Source organism: Oryza sativa, chromosome 5 (assembly GCF_034140825.1).
Source record: "Oryza sativa Japonica Group chromosome 5, ASM3414082v1".
Taxonomy (NCBI): domain Eukaryota; kingdom Viridiplantae; phylum Streptophyta; class Magnoliopsida; order Poales; family Poaceae; genus Oryza; species Oryza sativa.
In genome coordinates, this window is record NC_089039.1 from 1,092,324 (window position 1) to 1,106,879 (window position 14,556).

At 48.8% G+C, this 14,556-nt stretch overlaps 1 protein-coding gene across 1 annotated transcript; it reads left to right on the forward strand.

Moving 5' to 3' along the window:
- The first annotated feature begins 710 nt into the window (after positions 1–710).
- On the forward strand, positions 711–6,194 carry LOC4337647 (calcium-transporting ATPase 4, endoplasmic reticulum-type). The gene is made up of 8 exons (XM_015784287.3): positions 711–2,625; positions 2,879–2,948; positions 3,071–3,192; positions 3,328–3,606; positions 3,977–4,354; positions 4,654–4,763; positions 4,969–5,197; positions 5,300–6,194. Exons 1-8 carry the CDS (start codon positions 1,225–1,227, stop codon positions 5,876–5,878), a joined length of 3,168 nt encoding a protein of 1,055 aa, XP_015639773.1. The 5' UTR covers positions 711–1,224; the 3' UTR covers positions 5,879–6,194.
- Positions 6,195–14,556: the final 8,362 nt, after the last annotated feature.

A 14,556-nucleotide genomic window follows, 5' to 3' on the forward strand; every position in this document is an offset into this window, starting at 1 on the left:
GGTTTTTCTGTGTTTCTTCGTACACACTAAAAATTTATCTATTCTGAATGTAAAACATGATAGTTATTATAGTATATTAATTAAGTATAAGCTTAAAAAAATTAATATGATGTTTTTAAGTAAATTTTTATAAATTTATTTTGGAAAAGTAATGTTTAACAGTTTAAATTAAGGTCAACAAAGAGATAGGAGCGAGGTTTACGTTACCGCTGGTAACCGCGCGGTTACCGGGCTTACCGCGGAGTACAGTAATATAAATACGTGGTAACCTTCTTAGATTCAAATAAATTTAAAAAATAATTTAAATGTTTGATAAATTTTACACGGTTTTGTATGATTTCACGGTTACCGTGGTAATCGTGTCTACCGCTGGGGCGCGGTAGCCTCGGCCCCAGGCGGTTTTGGGAAACCCTGGTAGGAGCTGAGAAGGATGCGAAACCAACGGTGCTGGCTGCTCTGAACGCTGTTGGTTGCTGCTGCCCCGTGGCGACGACACCTCACCGGAGGCAACACAACGCAACGCATCGAAATCGAACCGCAGCGATCCAGCGAGCGGTTGAGTGTTGCCGCATCACCGAGTCACCGAGACATTTTTCCTTTTTTCTTTTTTTGTAATTGCAGCCGCCTCGCGAAGCTTCGTGCCACCTTCCTCCCGTCGCCACTGCGTCACCTTCCCTCTTTTCAACTCTCTCCCTCTCACACACCGCATTGCAGATTTCATTTGCTGCACCGCCCTCCCCTCCCCTGCAAATACTACTAGTAGCACAAGAGCCCCGCATGCCGTTCACACCTGCCCACCACCACCACTCGTAGCCCCCACCGCAACCACCCACACCCACACCACTCTCGATCCTTCTTCCCCGACTCCGGCCGGCATTGGCGGTGGTGGAGGAGGAGGAGGAGGGGAGGACTCTGGGCTGTGTCTCTGTCTTGCGCGGCGGCGGCGCGAGAGGGAGAGATTGGTTGTGATTTTGGGAGTCCCGACGTCGCACGCGCGCGCGTGTGGAGTGGAGGAAGAAGAGATCGCGTCTCTTCGCCCGAGGATTTCTCGGGATATTTTTATTTGTTAGTTAGTATTTATAAAGACGCCGCGGCGGCGAGGGCGAGGTCCCCGATTCAGTTTGGTTTTTCTTCTCGCCGACGCGCAGATCGATCGCGTCGTGGACTGGGAATTCTTCCCCCCGCATTGTTGTTTGAGGTGAGGTGGTGGTGGTGGTGATCACGATGGGCGAGGCCGGGCAGGACGCGCCGCCGCCGCCGGAGAAGGGCGTCGAGGTGGAGGTGTTCCCGGCGTGGGCGCGGGGCGTGGAGGAGTGCGAGGCGCGGCTGGGGGTCTCGGCGTCGCGGGGCTTGTCGTCGCGGGAGGCGGCGGCACGGCTGCGGGCGCATGGCCCCAACGAGCTCGCCGAGCACCCGGGACCCACGCTGCTGCAGCTCGTCGCGCAGCAGTTCGACGACACGCTCGTCCGCATCCTCCTCGCCGCCGCCGCCGTCTCCTTCGCGCTCGCGCTCTCCTCCTCCGCCGGCGCCGTCACGCTCTCCGCCTTCGTCGAGCCGCTCGTCATCTTCCTCATCCTCGTCGTCAACGCCGCCGTGGGTGTCTGGCAGGAGACCAACGCCGAGAAGGCGCTCGAGGCGCTCCGCGAGATCCAGTCCGACCACGCCGCCGTCCTCCGCGACGGCGACTGGCTACCCAGCCTCCCCGCGCGGGACCTCGTCCCGGGCGACATCGTCCAGCTCCGCGTCGGTGACAAGGTCCCCGCCGACATGCGCGTCCTCCGCCTCGTCACCTCCACGCTCCGCGTCGAGCAGGGCTCCCTCACCGGCGAGACCGCCTCCGTCAACAAGACCGCGCACCAAGTGCCCCACGACGACGCCGACATCCAGGCCAAGGAGTGTATGGTCTTCGCCGGCACCACCGTCGTCAATGGCAGCGCAATCTGCCTCGTCGTGCACACTGGGATGGCCACTGAGATCGGCAAAATCCACGCGCAGATCCACGAGGCCGCGCAGGAGGACGACGACACCCCGCTCAAGAAGAAGCTCAACGAATTCGGCGAGGCGCTCACCAAGATCATCGGCCTCATTTGCGCTTTGGTGTGGCTCATCAATGTCAAGTACTTCTTGACGTTTGAGCTCGATGGGTGGATGCCGAGGAACATCCGCTTCTCTTTCGAGAAGTGCACATACTACTTCGAGATCGCTGTGGCGCTCGCTGTCGCTGCCATACCGGAAGGACTTCCTGCCGTGATCACCACGTGCCTTGCACTTGGTACAAGGAAGATGGCCGCCAAGAATGCTCTTGTCAGGAAGCTTCCAAGTGTGGAGACCTTGGGATGCACCACCGTGATTTGCTCTGACAAGACCGGGACGCTGACAACGAACCAGATGTCCGTGGCGAAACTTGTGGCGATCGGAGATGCTGAAGGGAAGGTCAGGAGCTTCAAGGTCGATGGGACGACATATGATCCCCGGGATGGTAGAATTCACGATTGGCCTGCAGGGAGGATGGATGCAAACCTTCAGACGATCGCAAAGATTTCTGCTGTGTGCAATGATGCCAGTGTGGCACATTCTTCACATCAGTATACTGCAACTGGAATGCCGACAGAGGCAGCTTTAAAGGTGAGAATCGATAAACTGTATGATATTCTCATTCTGTTAAAATGCTCCAGTTTTTGGTCCAAGAATATGGTGCATAGTTTGTTAATCCACTAGTTGCACATTTTTCAATCATGATTTGAGCAGTCTAGGAACATTGCCTACTGAAAGTAACGTTCTGGCATGTGTTGGTTCTAATTCAGATAATGCTGCTTGATGTTTGGAAACATTCTGTTGTAAAGCTCTGATATAACTTTTCTTTATTGGTTTCTTCTAGGTCTTGGTTGAGAAAATGGGAATACCTGAAGGAATGAACGGATTGTCCTTGGATCCATCTGAAACATTAGGTAAGCTAGAAATGCCTTTTCGGCTTAGCTTAGTATTACCTATCAGTTTCAACTACGTGCTTCTTAATTAGGATATTCTTCTAATCACGCACTGAGCTGATTATGAAATTGTTTGCTAACAGGCTGCTGCCAATGGTGGAGCAATGTTGCCAAGAGGATTGCTACTCTTGAGTTTGACCGTACAAGGAAATCAATGGGAGTAATTGTTAAGTCCAAATCAGGAAGGAATGCTCTACTTGTGAAGGTGTTAATTCTTTATTTCTTGCTATATAGTCATCTCTTACTGATCTGCTGGACATGTATTGTTCACTGCATCTTTTTAGTATGTTCCAGTGGTTGGCGTTGTCATTAGTGCCTGATTTTGTGTTCTTAATAACAGGGAGCTGTTGAAAACTTGCTGGAGAGGAGTAGCCACATTCAACTGCAGGATGGTTCAGTTGTGCCGTTAGATGAAAAATCAAGGAAAGCTATTTTGGAAAACCTCCATGAAATGTCAATTAAAGCTCTGCGCTGCCTTGGTTTTGCATACAAAGAGGATCTAGCAGAATTTGCAAGTTACGATGGTGAAAACCACCCCGCTCACAAGCTTTTGCTGGATCCAGTCAATTATGCAGCAATTGAGACCAATTTGATATTCACTGGTCTTGCTGGCCTAAGGGTAAGATGATGCTTCTCATGATATGTTTTCAACCAGATTGTTTCCTTTTTTTTTTAACTCCAATCAAGGAAAATTCCTGTTTCTTCTTGGTTCAACAAAATATGCATAGTAAGCACGGTTATGGACTTCAAGGCATATAAGGTCTAAATAAGATATACTTGACTAGGAGATAACAGAAAAGGCTAAGCATGAATTCTGTATAGCTAGGATAAGCTAATCCAAACAAGTACAGTCATCAATTATACAGAAAGTGATTTGCTGGGGACCAGTATTTAAGATCAATGATCATCTTGTGTAATTTTCTTTTCTTGGCAACCTATCTTCTTACAGTATTAATGTATCTTTCTCATTGATGTTTTAAATATGACAGGATCCTCCAAGGGAAGAGGTTTTTGATGCTATTGAAGATTGCAGAGCTGCAGGCATCCGTGTTATGGTGATAACAGGAGACAACAAAGAAACTGCTGAAGCAATATGCCGTGAAATTGGTGTGTTTTCACATGACGAGGACATTACCTTAAAGAGTCTTACAGGAAAGGAGTTCATGGCACTTGAGGACAAGAAGACACTGCTGCGAAGGAAAGGTGGCCTACTGTTCTCTAGGGCAGAGCCTAGGCACAAACAAGAGATTGTGAGACTGCTCAAAGAAGATGGTGAAGTTGTTGCTATGACTGGAGATGGAGTTAATGACGCCCCTGCGCTAAAGCTGGCTGACATTGGAGTAGCAATGGGTATTACAGGCACTGAGGTATGTACTTATTTCAGCACCATAGGTTGTTTTCAGCCAGTGCTTTCTTTCTTTAATTTCCTGTGCAGAAATATACAGGCCTTAAAATTTTCATGACATTTCCCTTTCAGTCCTTTTTTGGTTGTTAGCCCTTTGTACTTGTCTGCCAATATTTCAGCTAATCATCTATACTGTTCTGAGTTAATTTGAACAACATTGGTTAGAGATAACATGAATTTATAGGTCTTTTATTGTCCCAAAAGTACTGATATCTGTGACATAATTTGAATTGGTATCTCACTTATTTTTCTTTTGTTCAGGTTGCAAAAGAGGCCTCTGACATGGTTCTTGCTGATGACAATTTTAGTACCATTGTTGCGGCAGTTGGTGAAGGAAGGTCTATTTACAACAACATGAAAGCTTTCATCAGGTTAGTGATCTCAGAGCCTGTTTTTGTTGTTGTTCTCACTTTTTGCTTCAACACTTGCTTTTGTCACTTCTATTTTGGCAGAAACAAACAGACTAATGCTGCAGTAAAACATTGTTTCATCTACATTTGCACCTCATAGTTGTGCAAGTTATCGTGTTTTTTTGTCTGTTCTGAGGATTCTAGCTGTCTTTCTTCACTGCTGCAGATACATGATTTCCTCAAACATTGGTGAAGTTGCGTCAATTTTCCTAACTTCTGCTCTGGGTATTCCTGAGGGGTTGATACCGGTTCAACTTCTATGGGTAAACCTTGTCACCGACGGTCCTCCTGCAACTGCATTAGGTTTCAATCCACCTGATAAAGACATCATGAAGAAACCGCCTAGAAAGAGTGATGACTCACTGATTACTCCCTGGATTTTGTTCCGTTACCTGGTAAATGATCTTTCTGATCTTCTATCATTTATGACAAAAATGATTCATCTCCTTGGCCTTACATTTTGAGATGATTTCTCATGAGCTATACCTTATTCGCAGGTCATTGGCCTTTATGTGGGGATTGCCACGGTCGGCATCTTTGTCATATGGTACACACATGGATCTTTCATGGGCATTGACCTCACCGGAGATGGTCACACCCTTGTCAGCTACTCTCAGCTCTCAAACTGGGGCCAGTGCTCTACCTGGAACAACTTCACAGTTACGCCTTTCACTGCTGGAGCTAGGACTTTCACCTTCGATGACAATCCATGCGAGTACTTCCATGGTGGCAAAGTGAAGGCGACAACGCTCTCGCTGTCTGTCCTGGTGGCGATTGAGATGTTCAACTCACTCAACGCCCTCTCCGAAGACACTAGCCTCCTGAGGATGCCTCCTTGGGTAAACCCATGGCTGCTCCTCGCCATGTCAGTGTCGTTCGGGCTCCATTTCTTGATCCTCTACGTGCCGTTCCTCGCGCAAGTGTTTGGCATCGTGCCGCTCAGCTTGAACGAGTGGCTGCTGGTGTTGCTTGTTGCACTCCCGGTGGTGCTCATCGACGAGGTTCTCAAGTTTGTCGGAAGGTGTACAAGCTCATCAGGCCCCAAGAGGCGAACCAGGAAGCAGAAGGGCGAGTAAAATGCTAACAGTGATTCTTCAGACTCATCAGTAACAAAAGTCACTGAATTTGTTGTGATCAAGTAACAATGATCACCAAATGATGTTTATTCAATAGAAATATGTCCAATACAAGAAAGTTCAGGAAAGAGATTTTCTCAAAACAGGTCATCACTCTTTGGGAAGTTGATAACCTTTGCTGTTCTTTTATTCCTTGTCCTAAATGGTACTATACTGAGCTCACAGCAAACCAGCAGGCAGCAGCATTGTTCTGTTGGCAACATTTTGCTTCTGTGAATTATTATATATAGATGAAATATTTAGATCAAATTATACACATTTCTGCCTACCTTATTATGCTTCTGCTGTGTGGTTTCTGAGCTGGTTGATCTGGCAGGCCAATACTCAATTAATTCTCCCTGTGAATTGTCTCTACTATCTACGTGTGTATTAACACCTTTATATATTAATTTTTACTAGAAAAGATGCTCTGTTGCGCAACAGGTGAATACTATTTAAATCTTATTATTGTTATACGGTTTAGCTAATGTGAAATTTATTGTGGGAATTCACTTGGATATTTTTTTGTTAGAAAACCATGAGCTGCAATTAGGAATCCGGCATTTATCTCAAGTTAGCATGCGTGTTTTTAAAGATATTTCTTATACGACTCCTTTTGTATTTTTAAAAGATCCGACTTAAGCACGGGTCCTTATTTTTAAAAGCAAACGAACTTAAAATCCGTCTCAAACACGGATCAGTATTTCCAAAAGCGAACAGAATACAGACAAAAACATATTCAATTTTTATAATAGTAGAGATATGCACCACTTCCTGAATTCAATATGAGCTGAAACTGGTAGCCAGGTCTGCAGAAGTATGATATCTACACCGAGCATACAAACACAACTCAAGGCATAATGGATCGAGGAAGGATAAATGAGTAGATTGATCCACCTCTCCGTTGAATCTCGCTGGGCCATCAGCCACGTGCACAACCGAGCGATCAAGGTGTTACGAGAGGAAAAGGGAGGACGGGAAAAACTCAAAAATAAAGTCGCTTATCACCTGGTGGGGCCGTGCGGTTGTGGGCTGGGGCCTGTGGGCTCGCCGCTTTATTGTATCTTCGTGAGCAGCCGGGTTGTCTCCTTAGCTCCATGATTCTTGCATCCGATGCGAGCGATTTCAACAGATGAAAAAAACGGAATGAAACGGGAACGTCGGAAGTTTACGATAACTGTGTCCGACACGATCTCGCAGTGACGTACTAAAATCCTTGGCAAAAAACACCTTGAATTTTTATAATAGGTAAAGAAAGTGCGTAGTATACAGTGTTACAATTCGATTCAGTTCGTGCTCAAATTACTCAAAGAAGACAAGGGCACAAGGCCCATGGGATTAAACAAGACTATATTTATATATTCTCTACACCTTACAACACTGCCGCAGCGTGATTGTGTGTTACTTATACACTTCCGCATGAAACATGCAAACAACACTCTTCACTCTCATCTTTTGCTGCTTGCTTAATCTTTTCACTGACGATATGCAGAGTTTCAGTAAAACACCTGTCATCTTACATGCAACCATATACGAAGGCTATCAGCAGCTTCGAAAATAACAGTGTAACGTACTTCGATATAAACTGGCTCAAAGATACCAGCTTAAAACGCTAGTTGGTTTTCAGGATTTCGTTCAGCTGAATATTAGGCTAAAGCAAGCACGCAAGAAAAGAAGAAGACAGTGTAACGTACTACATATAAATCGCAAAGGGTGGTCGGAGTTTTAAACGCCGACCCCCTGTTAATAACAGAAACATCGAATTACCACTCGGCCCAATTGCGATTCGTTGAGTACGCTTTGAGCAGCTGATCTACTCAATCTGAGTCACATAACTTGATCCAACGGCCAGTAGAGACCCTAATAGGGTCGGAAATTTTGATCTCCGACCCACCCCGCTGAGCTTCATGATGTGCCTTGCCAGAACGCAGCCGTACCAAGGTCGACAACACACAAGAACACAAGCAGTTTATTTTCCGGTCGACAATGACTTTCTCTTCCCTCAGCTGGTCACACCTTTTTTTTAAAGGGACTGTCTTAAAAAAAAACCATCTAAATCTTCGGTTTTTATTTTTTTAAGGGAATGTCTTAAAAAAACCATCTAAATCTTATAATTGTTAGATCATTAAATTGCTTTAAGATTTATGCACGCTCCCCTAATCCTAACCCCCTCTTTCTTTTCCTTTCTTCTCCTTCCCGACGATTCGATGCCACGACGCGCTCCACCGCTTCCTGCCCCACCGCCTCCCATCAAGCTATTGCCTGGCCTCACCGGTTGGCCGGAAGAGGTCATCGGCGCTCCACCTCCTCCTCCTCTCCTCCTCCACTTTGATGGCCTAATGTTTACTAGTGACCCAAATGGGAAGTCGGAGTTTTAAACTCCGAACCCTGCTGCGTGCAGAAATGGACATAAATTTGAGGCAGAAGCGCTATTGTTTTTTAATAATATATAATAGAGAAGATGAAATATTTAGATCCAACATTGCTGCCTCTTGTTACTTTGCTTGTGCTGATATGATTTTTGAGGAGGTTTCACTGGCAGCTGGTTCATGCATGAATTCTCCCTGGTGAATTTTTATCTCTACAATCTATGTGTATTTACACTTTCATTAGTTGTGTATTAATTATATCATTATCTTTTAAAGTATGGTTAGTACATTGTTACATTATCAATTCAGGATGTCTTCAGCTCAAAGACAGCCCATGAGATTTGGTCTTCCTCCGCCATGGCCGCTGCTCGGCCTCCTCGTGGCGAGCTTACATATTGCTTCGTTGAGCAAGACGTACGAAGCACCAGTGGCGACACTACAAGAATCAGGAATTTTAGCTAGAAACCGTCAATAATAGAATTATAATCGCCAATATTTTATACAGTATCCATCTTATTGACCAACCTGAAAGTACCTTAATGTCGCCTAGAGAGGGGTGAATAGGCGTTCCTAAAAATTATCACAACTTCATAGCATATTAGAATGATGAGAACTTTCGGTTCAAATAGTAACTTCCGATATGAGATTGGAAGTTCCGGTCTCAACCGAAAAGTTCGGCGGATAATGGAAGAAAACACTACTAGCTATGAAATTGTAGCTCAAATAAACAAAATGTATATGAATAAAAAAGGTGACAAATAAGGTATCTAAACAAGATATAAGGTCACCAACTAAATCAATTAAGCATGCAAGTAGATTAGGTAAAAACAAGCTCAAGCACAATATGAGAGAATGCACAAATGGGCAAACCAAGAGAGGAGACGCGTGATTTGTTTCCCGAAGTTCGGATCCACGGATCCTACGTCTCCGTTGAGGAGCCACAAGGGCCGGGCCTATTTCAACCTTTTCCTCACGAGGTTGCACAAATGCACTCCTCGGTTTCACTCTTGATTTCTTCCCTTGCGGAGGCGAAATTGAAGCCTTCACAAACTTTCCGTGGCACACCACAACCTTGGGTGCTCACCGGCGACGCCTAGCCGTCTAGTAGATCTTAGTCCCCAAGAGTAACAAACACAATCGAAGATTTGCTTGCTATGAACTCGAGTGCTCAAAGTATGGAGTGAAGCTCACTAGCTCTCAACTTCTCAATCACTCAATCCAACTCTTTCCCCTTCTCAAATCCCTCTCACAAAGAGGCACCACAAAGGATGGAGTGAAGCTCACTAGCTCTCAATTCTTCACTCTCTCAATCCAACTCTCCCCCCTTCTCAAATCCCCCTCACAAAGAGGCACCACAAAGGTAGAGAAATGGGGATGGCTATTTGGCTTTGAATGTGTCTAATACTCCCCAAGAGCAGCAGCCACTCAAAGGAGGGGTGGAGGAGTTTATATACCCGAGCCCCTTAAAAACTAGCTGTTGGAGGCCAAGACTGTAATTTTCGGAGTTTCCGAAAAGCATTTTTGGACAAGTCCGAAAACTTATAGAAGCAAATCTCAGATTCGCAGCCATTTTCGGAATGTCCGAAAATTTTCGGAGTTTCCGGTAATTTTTCGGATTTTCCAAAAAGCACAGAGTAAAACGACTATAACTTTTCGCTCGGATAACTTTTCGCTCGGGAGTCTGTTTTTTATGAACTTGGACTCTATGGAAAGCTCACTCAGAGGACTACCCAACTCAACCAAAAACAAGGTCTAAAACCACTCAAATGATAGGTTAAATCTTGGGTTTCTCTCAAGGTAGCACTATGATAGGTCACTTTGAGCACCAAGACATACACAAACACCTCGACGTTGCATCCCTCTTAATAGTACGGCATTCCTAGACTCAAATGTAAATAAGAAGATAATTATACCATTAGGAATGCCTTTTTTTCATCTTTCTTTCATTGTCTTGAGGGACGCCAATGCCGATACCATTTCACCATATATTCTTCAAACGATTGATGCGGTTACTTGTAGCTTCAAATGGTCTCGCACGGTCCATCATGATAAAGCCGTCACTCGCCCTTCACCACCGGATTTGGTTCTTCGGCGCCAAGCCCCTTACTTGCCCTTCACCGTCGCATGGTCCATCGAGACCGAGCATCGCTTGCCCTTCACCGTCTTGCCATAATAGCCACTTCGTATCACACATCTTCAATATCTTCACTTTGTCACTCTTGGTATTGTTAAGTGTAATGATATCACTTGAACATCAACACCTTTGTAATCCTTTGGACCTATTTCTTTCATTCAACTCAATAAAATTATTAGTCCCAATGATCCGGTTGTCAACCTTCACATGTTGACCAACCAATCGCATGTATAAAAGTATATGAATAAATGATGAGTATTAATCAACACCACAAGTGTCATATACTCAAATATAAAGATCCCAATTAAATGAAGGTGAATAACTTGGATCGATTACATGCATAACTAAAGTATAGGATTTGCTCCCCCTAAATGTATGCATACAAAATATTTGTGTGAAGCAAGAGTATGCATAACAAGATATTAAACATTGAGAGCTTATCCTATACAAGAATAGAAGGCATTTCTCAAATATAGATATTAAAATAAAAACATACCTTCATCATCTCCACGTTCTCAATGTAAATAGATTAAATAAGAGATAATACTCAAACAAAACATTAGTCTCACATGCATATGCCAATCACGTGGAAATATTATATACGAACATATCAATATGTACATGAAGAGAAAGATTGATACATATAGCTTGATCTCCATGCATTTCATCCTTGTGATTTAGGTCCACCAACACTCCACTTTCATATCCACATGAGACTAGGCAAACAAATGTTTATAAAAATATTAGTCTCACATAATTGGATTTGTTATTAATCATCAAAACCAAATCAATGGCACTTGAACTTTCACAACCATCAAGAAATAACCGCCAAGCCTAAAGAGGAAATTCAAATACCTTGTCGGCTAATCATCAGTAAAAGTTTTACTGGCGGTTAGACCGGCAATAAAATTGCATTCATTTCTAACTTTCGGTAGCGCCAAGAATTATAACCCTGTCAGTCTGGAGATGCAAACAGATTGCACCACCATTCGCCGGCGTTAGAGATGATGGAGGGAGGCTAGTGACCCATACGAGGGGTTGGAGATTTAAATTCGGAAAAAAAATCCACTTTGACTCTGTCGGTGACATGGGGCCGGGGGTATCGTGACTAGAGGCTTGGGTAGCCGCGGTCACCCACGTGGCCTGACCCCCTCGGGGGGGTCGGGCCCGAAGGTGACGTGGCCACCCCTCCCTCTGTCTCCCCGAGGGGTCGGGCCGCTCCCGTTTCGGCCCCGAGGGCTGGGGCGCCCGACCCCCTGTGGTTTTGGCGCCACGTGTGTGGGTTAGGTGAGCACAGCGGGCTCACCTAACCGCATTTATAGCAGGTTGGACGAGCGCGCCACGCCGCATTTAATGCGGCGCAGCGCACGCTTATCCGGTCCGTGACCGGTCGCGGTGAGTGACCGGTCACAGACCGGTCAGATCGCGGGTTAGGTGGCAACAGGCGGCCTGTCACACGCCTCGCCCCATCCCGTCGGAATGATGAGAGCTTCCTGGCTCTCGTCCCTAGCCGGAGCCGGCGTGCCAACTCCAGGAGTTGGTATGTCAGTCCCGGTCAGATTCGTTCCAGGCTTCAGCGCAAGTATGGCAAGGAAGTCGCTGGCCATTAAATGAAGGTTGAAATGGGCGTCCACCGGGAAAAGCGGGCGAGCGGGGCAGGAGGCGTGCGCTCTGCTTTTTAGAAGTCATTTCCGGCTGTAGATTAGCCCTGATTGTAAAAAGCATGTTTCCCTTCTTAGGCAGCTAGAGGCCCATGTGGTGACCCCTGACCAGATAAAAAGGAGGCCCAGGCCTAAGAAAAGAAGAGGGGGGAAAAGAAAGGAGGGGGAGTTGGGACTCTGGCGAATGGTTCCTAGAGCCTGAACTCTCTCTCGCTCTCCGCCCTCTGGATTCCTTCACACACAGATCCACCAGAACACAGGAGTAGGGTGTTACGCTTCTCAGCGGCCCGAACCTGTCTACGTCGCCCGTGTCTTGCGCATTTCTTTTCTCGCTGACGTTCCTCAGATCGAGGGCGAAGAACCTCACTTAGCGCCCCCGGCCGAACCGGCAAAGGAGGGCCTGCGCGGTCTCCCGGTGAGGAGCCCCACGCTCCGTCATCTGGCGCGCCAGGTAGGGGGCGCGCGTGTCTTTTGAAGCCCTCGTCCTCTTTCGTGTGCGCCAAGCTTCTCCCGCTCAGCCCAATGGCCGAGCGGGCAGTGGCGCACAGGCTCTCTCCGAACGCTAGCGGTGACGACGGGGAGCAGAACCCGCGCCGTCGGGCTCGCACCCTACCGTCCCCCTCTCGCCGAAATCTTGGGCGGGGGGAGGCGCTCGGGGAGGCCGGAGGATCCGCGACTTCGCCGCCCGCGGGCGACGGGGGAGGACGGCGAGACGGGGCGCGTCGCCGCCTCGTCTACGGCGATGGCGGCACGCCCCAGGGCGCGCTCCAGGCTGCGGGCGCGCTCCTGCGTCACCCGCCCGTCGTCCCCGATCCAGAGACTCCAGCCCGACGTTGGCTGGATGATGTGGCCGACTTGGTCATGACGGCGCAGCAGCGCCTAGGCGCCGGCGGGCGGTCCTCCGCCACCGAGACCTCTGGCGCTGCCGCCGCCGGCTCCATGTCGTCGAGGCGGAGGGCGCGGCAAGCGGCGGCCGTTACCCGCCGTTCGTCCGCCATTCCCTCGTCAACGCCTCCGACCCAAGGAGATGTGCGTGGGGGGCCGGATGCCTGCCTCGACATCGAGCGCCGGCGCGACACTCGTCGCGCCGCCCACGCAACGGAGGGCGCTTCCTCGTTCGGAGCACCACTTCGGTCCGGGCACGGGGGCCGGCCCCCCGTGTCCCCGGTTGGCGGTGCCGGCTGTCGAGCCTTTGTGGCGAGCCTTCGGAACGTCCGTTGGCCCCCAAGGTTCCGGCCCACCATCACCGAAAAATACGACGGAAGCGTCAACCCCGCCGAGTTTCTCCAGATCTACACGACCGGGATCGAGGCCGCCGGGGATGACGACAGGGTCATGGCGAATTTCTTCCCCATGGCCCTGAAGGGTCAGGCGTGGGGTTGGCTAATGAACTTGCCACCCGCGTCGGTCCACTCTTGGGAGGATTTGTGCTAGCAGTTCACCACGAACTTCCAGGGCATATATTCGCGCCCAGGCGAAGAAGCGGACTTGCATGCGGTACAGCGAAGGGACGATGAGTCTCTTCGCTCGTACATTCAGCGGTTCTGTCAAGTCCGCAACACCATACCGTGCATCCCCGCACACGCGGTGATCTACGCGTTCAGGGGGGGCGTGCGGCACAACCGCATGCTCGAGAAGATCGCCTCCAAGGAGCCCCAGACCACCGCGCAGCTTTTTGAGCTCGCGGACCGTGTGGCTCGCAAGGAGGAGGCCTGGACCTGGAACTCCTCCGGTTCTGGTGTGGCAGCTCCGGCCGCCCCCGGGTCCGCCGCTCGGTCAGGGCGGCGGGACAGGAGGAGGAAGAAGGGGCCGGCCCGTTCCGACGACGAGGGTCACGTCCTCGCCGTCGAGGGCGCTTCGCGGGCCCCCCGAAAGGGGAGGCCTGCGAGCGACAAAAAGAAGGAGGCCGGCGCTCCCAGCAGGGAGCGCCCAACCGGCAAGTGGTGTACCGTGCACAACACCTCCCTCCACGACCTCGCGGACTGCCGCGCGGTCAAAAGTTTGGCTGATTGAGCACCGTCTCGCCGTGCGGCCGGGCGCAAGGCCGGTCCGGCAGAAAGTGCGGCGACAGGCCCCGGAACGTCAAGCCTTCATCCGCGAGGAGGTGGCGCGACTTCTGGAGGCCGGATTCATCCGTGAGGTCATCCATCCGGAGTGGCTGGCGAACCCGGTCGTCGTTCCCAAGGCGAACGGCAAGCTTCGGATGTGCATCGACTACACCGACCTTAACAAGGCATGTCCTAAGGACCCTTACCCCCTGCCACGCATAGATCAGATTGTCGACTCCACCGCGGGGTGCGACCTTTTGTGTTTTCTAGATGCATACTCTGGTTATCATCAGATTCGCATGGCTAGGGAGGATGAGGAAAAAACTGCATTCATTACTCCCATAGGAACTTATTGTTACACCACAATGCCCTTCGGGTTAAAGAATGCAGGTCCTACTTTTCAACGTACTACTCGAATTTCTTTAGG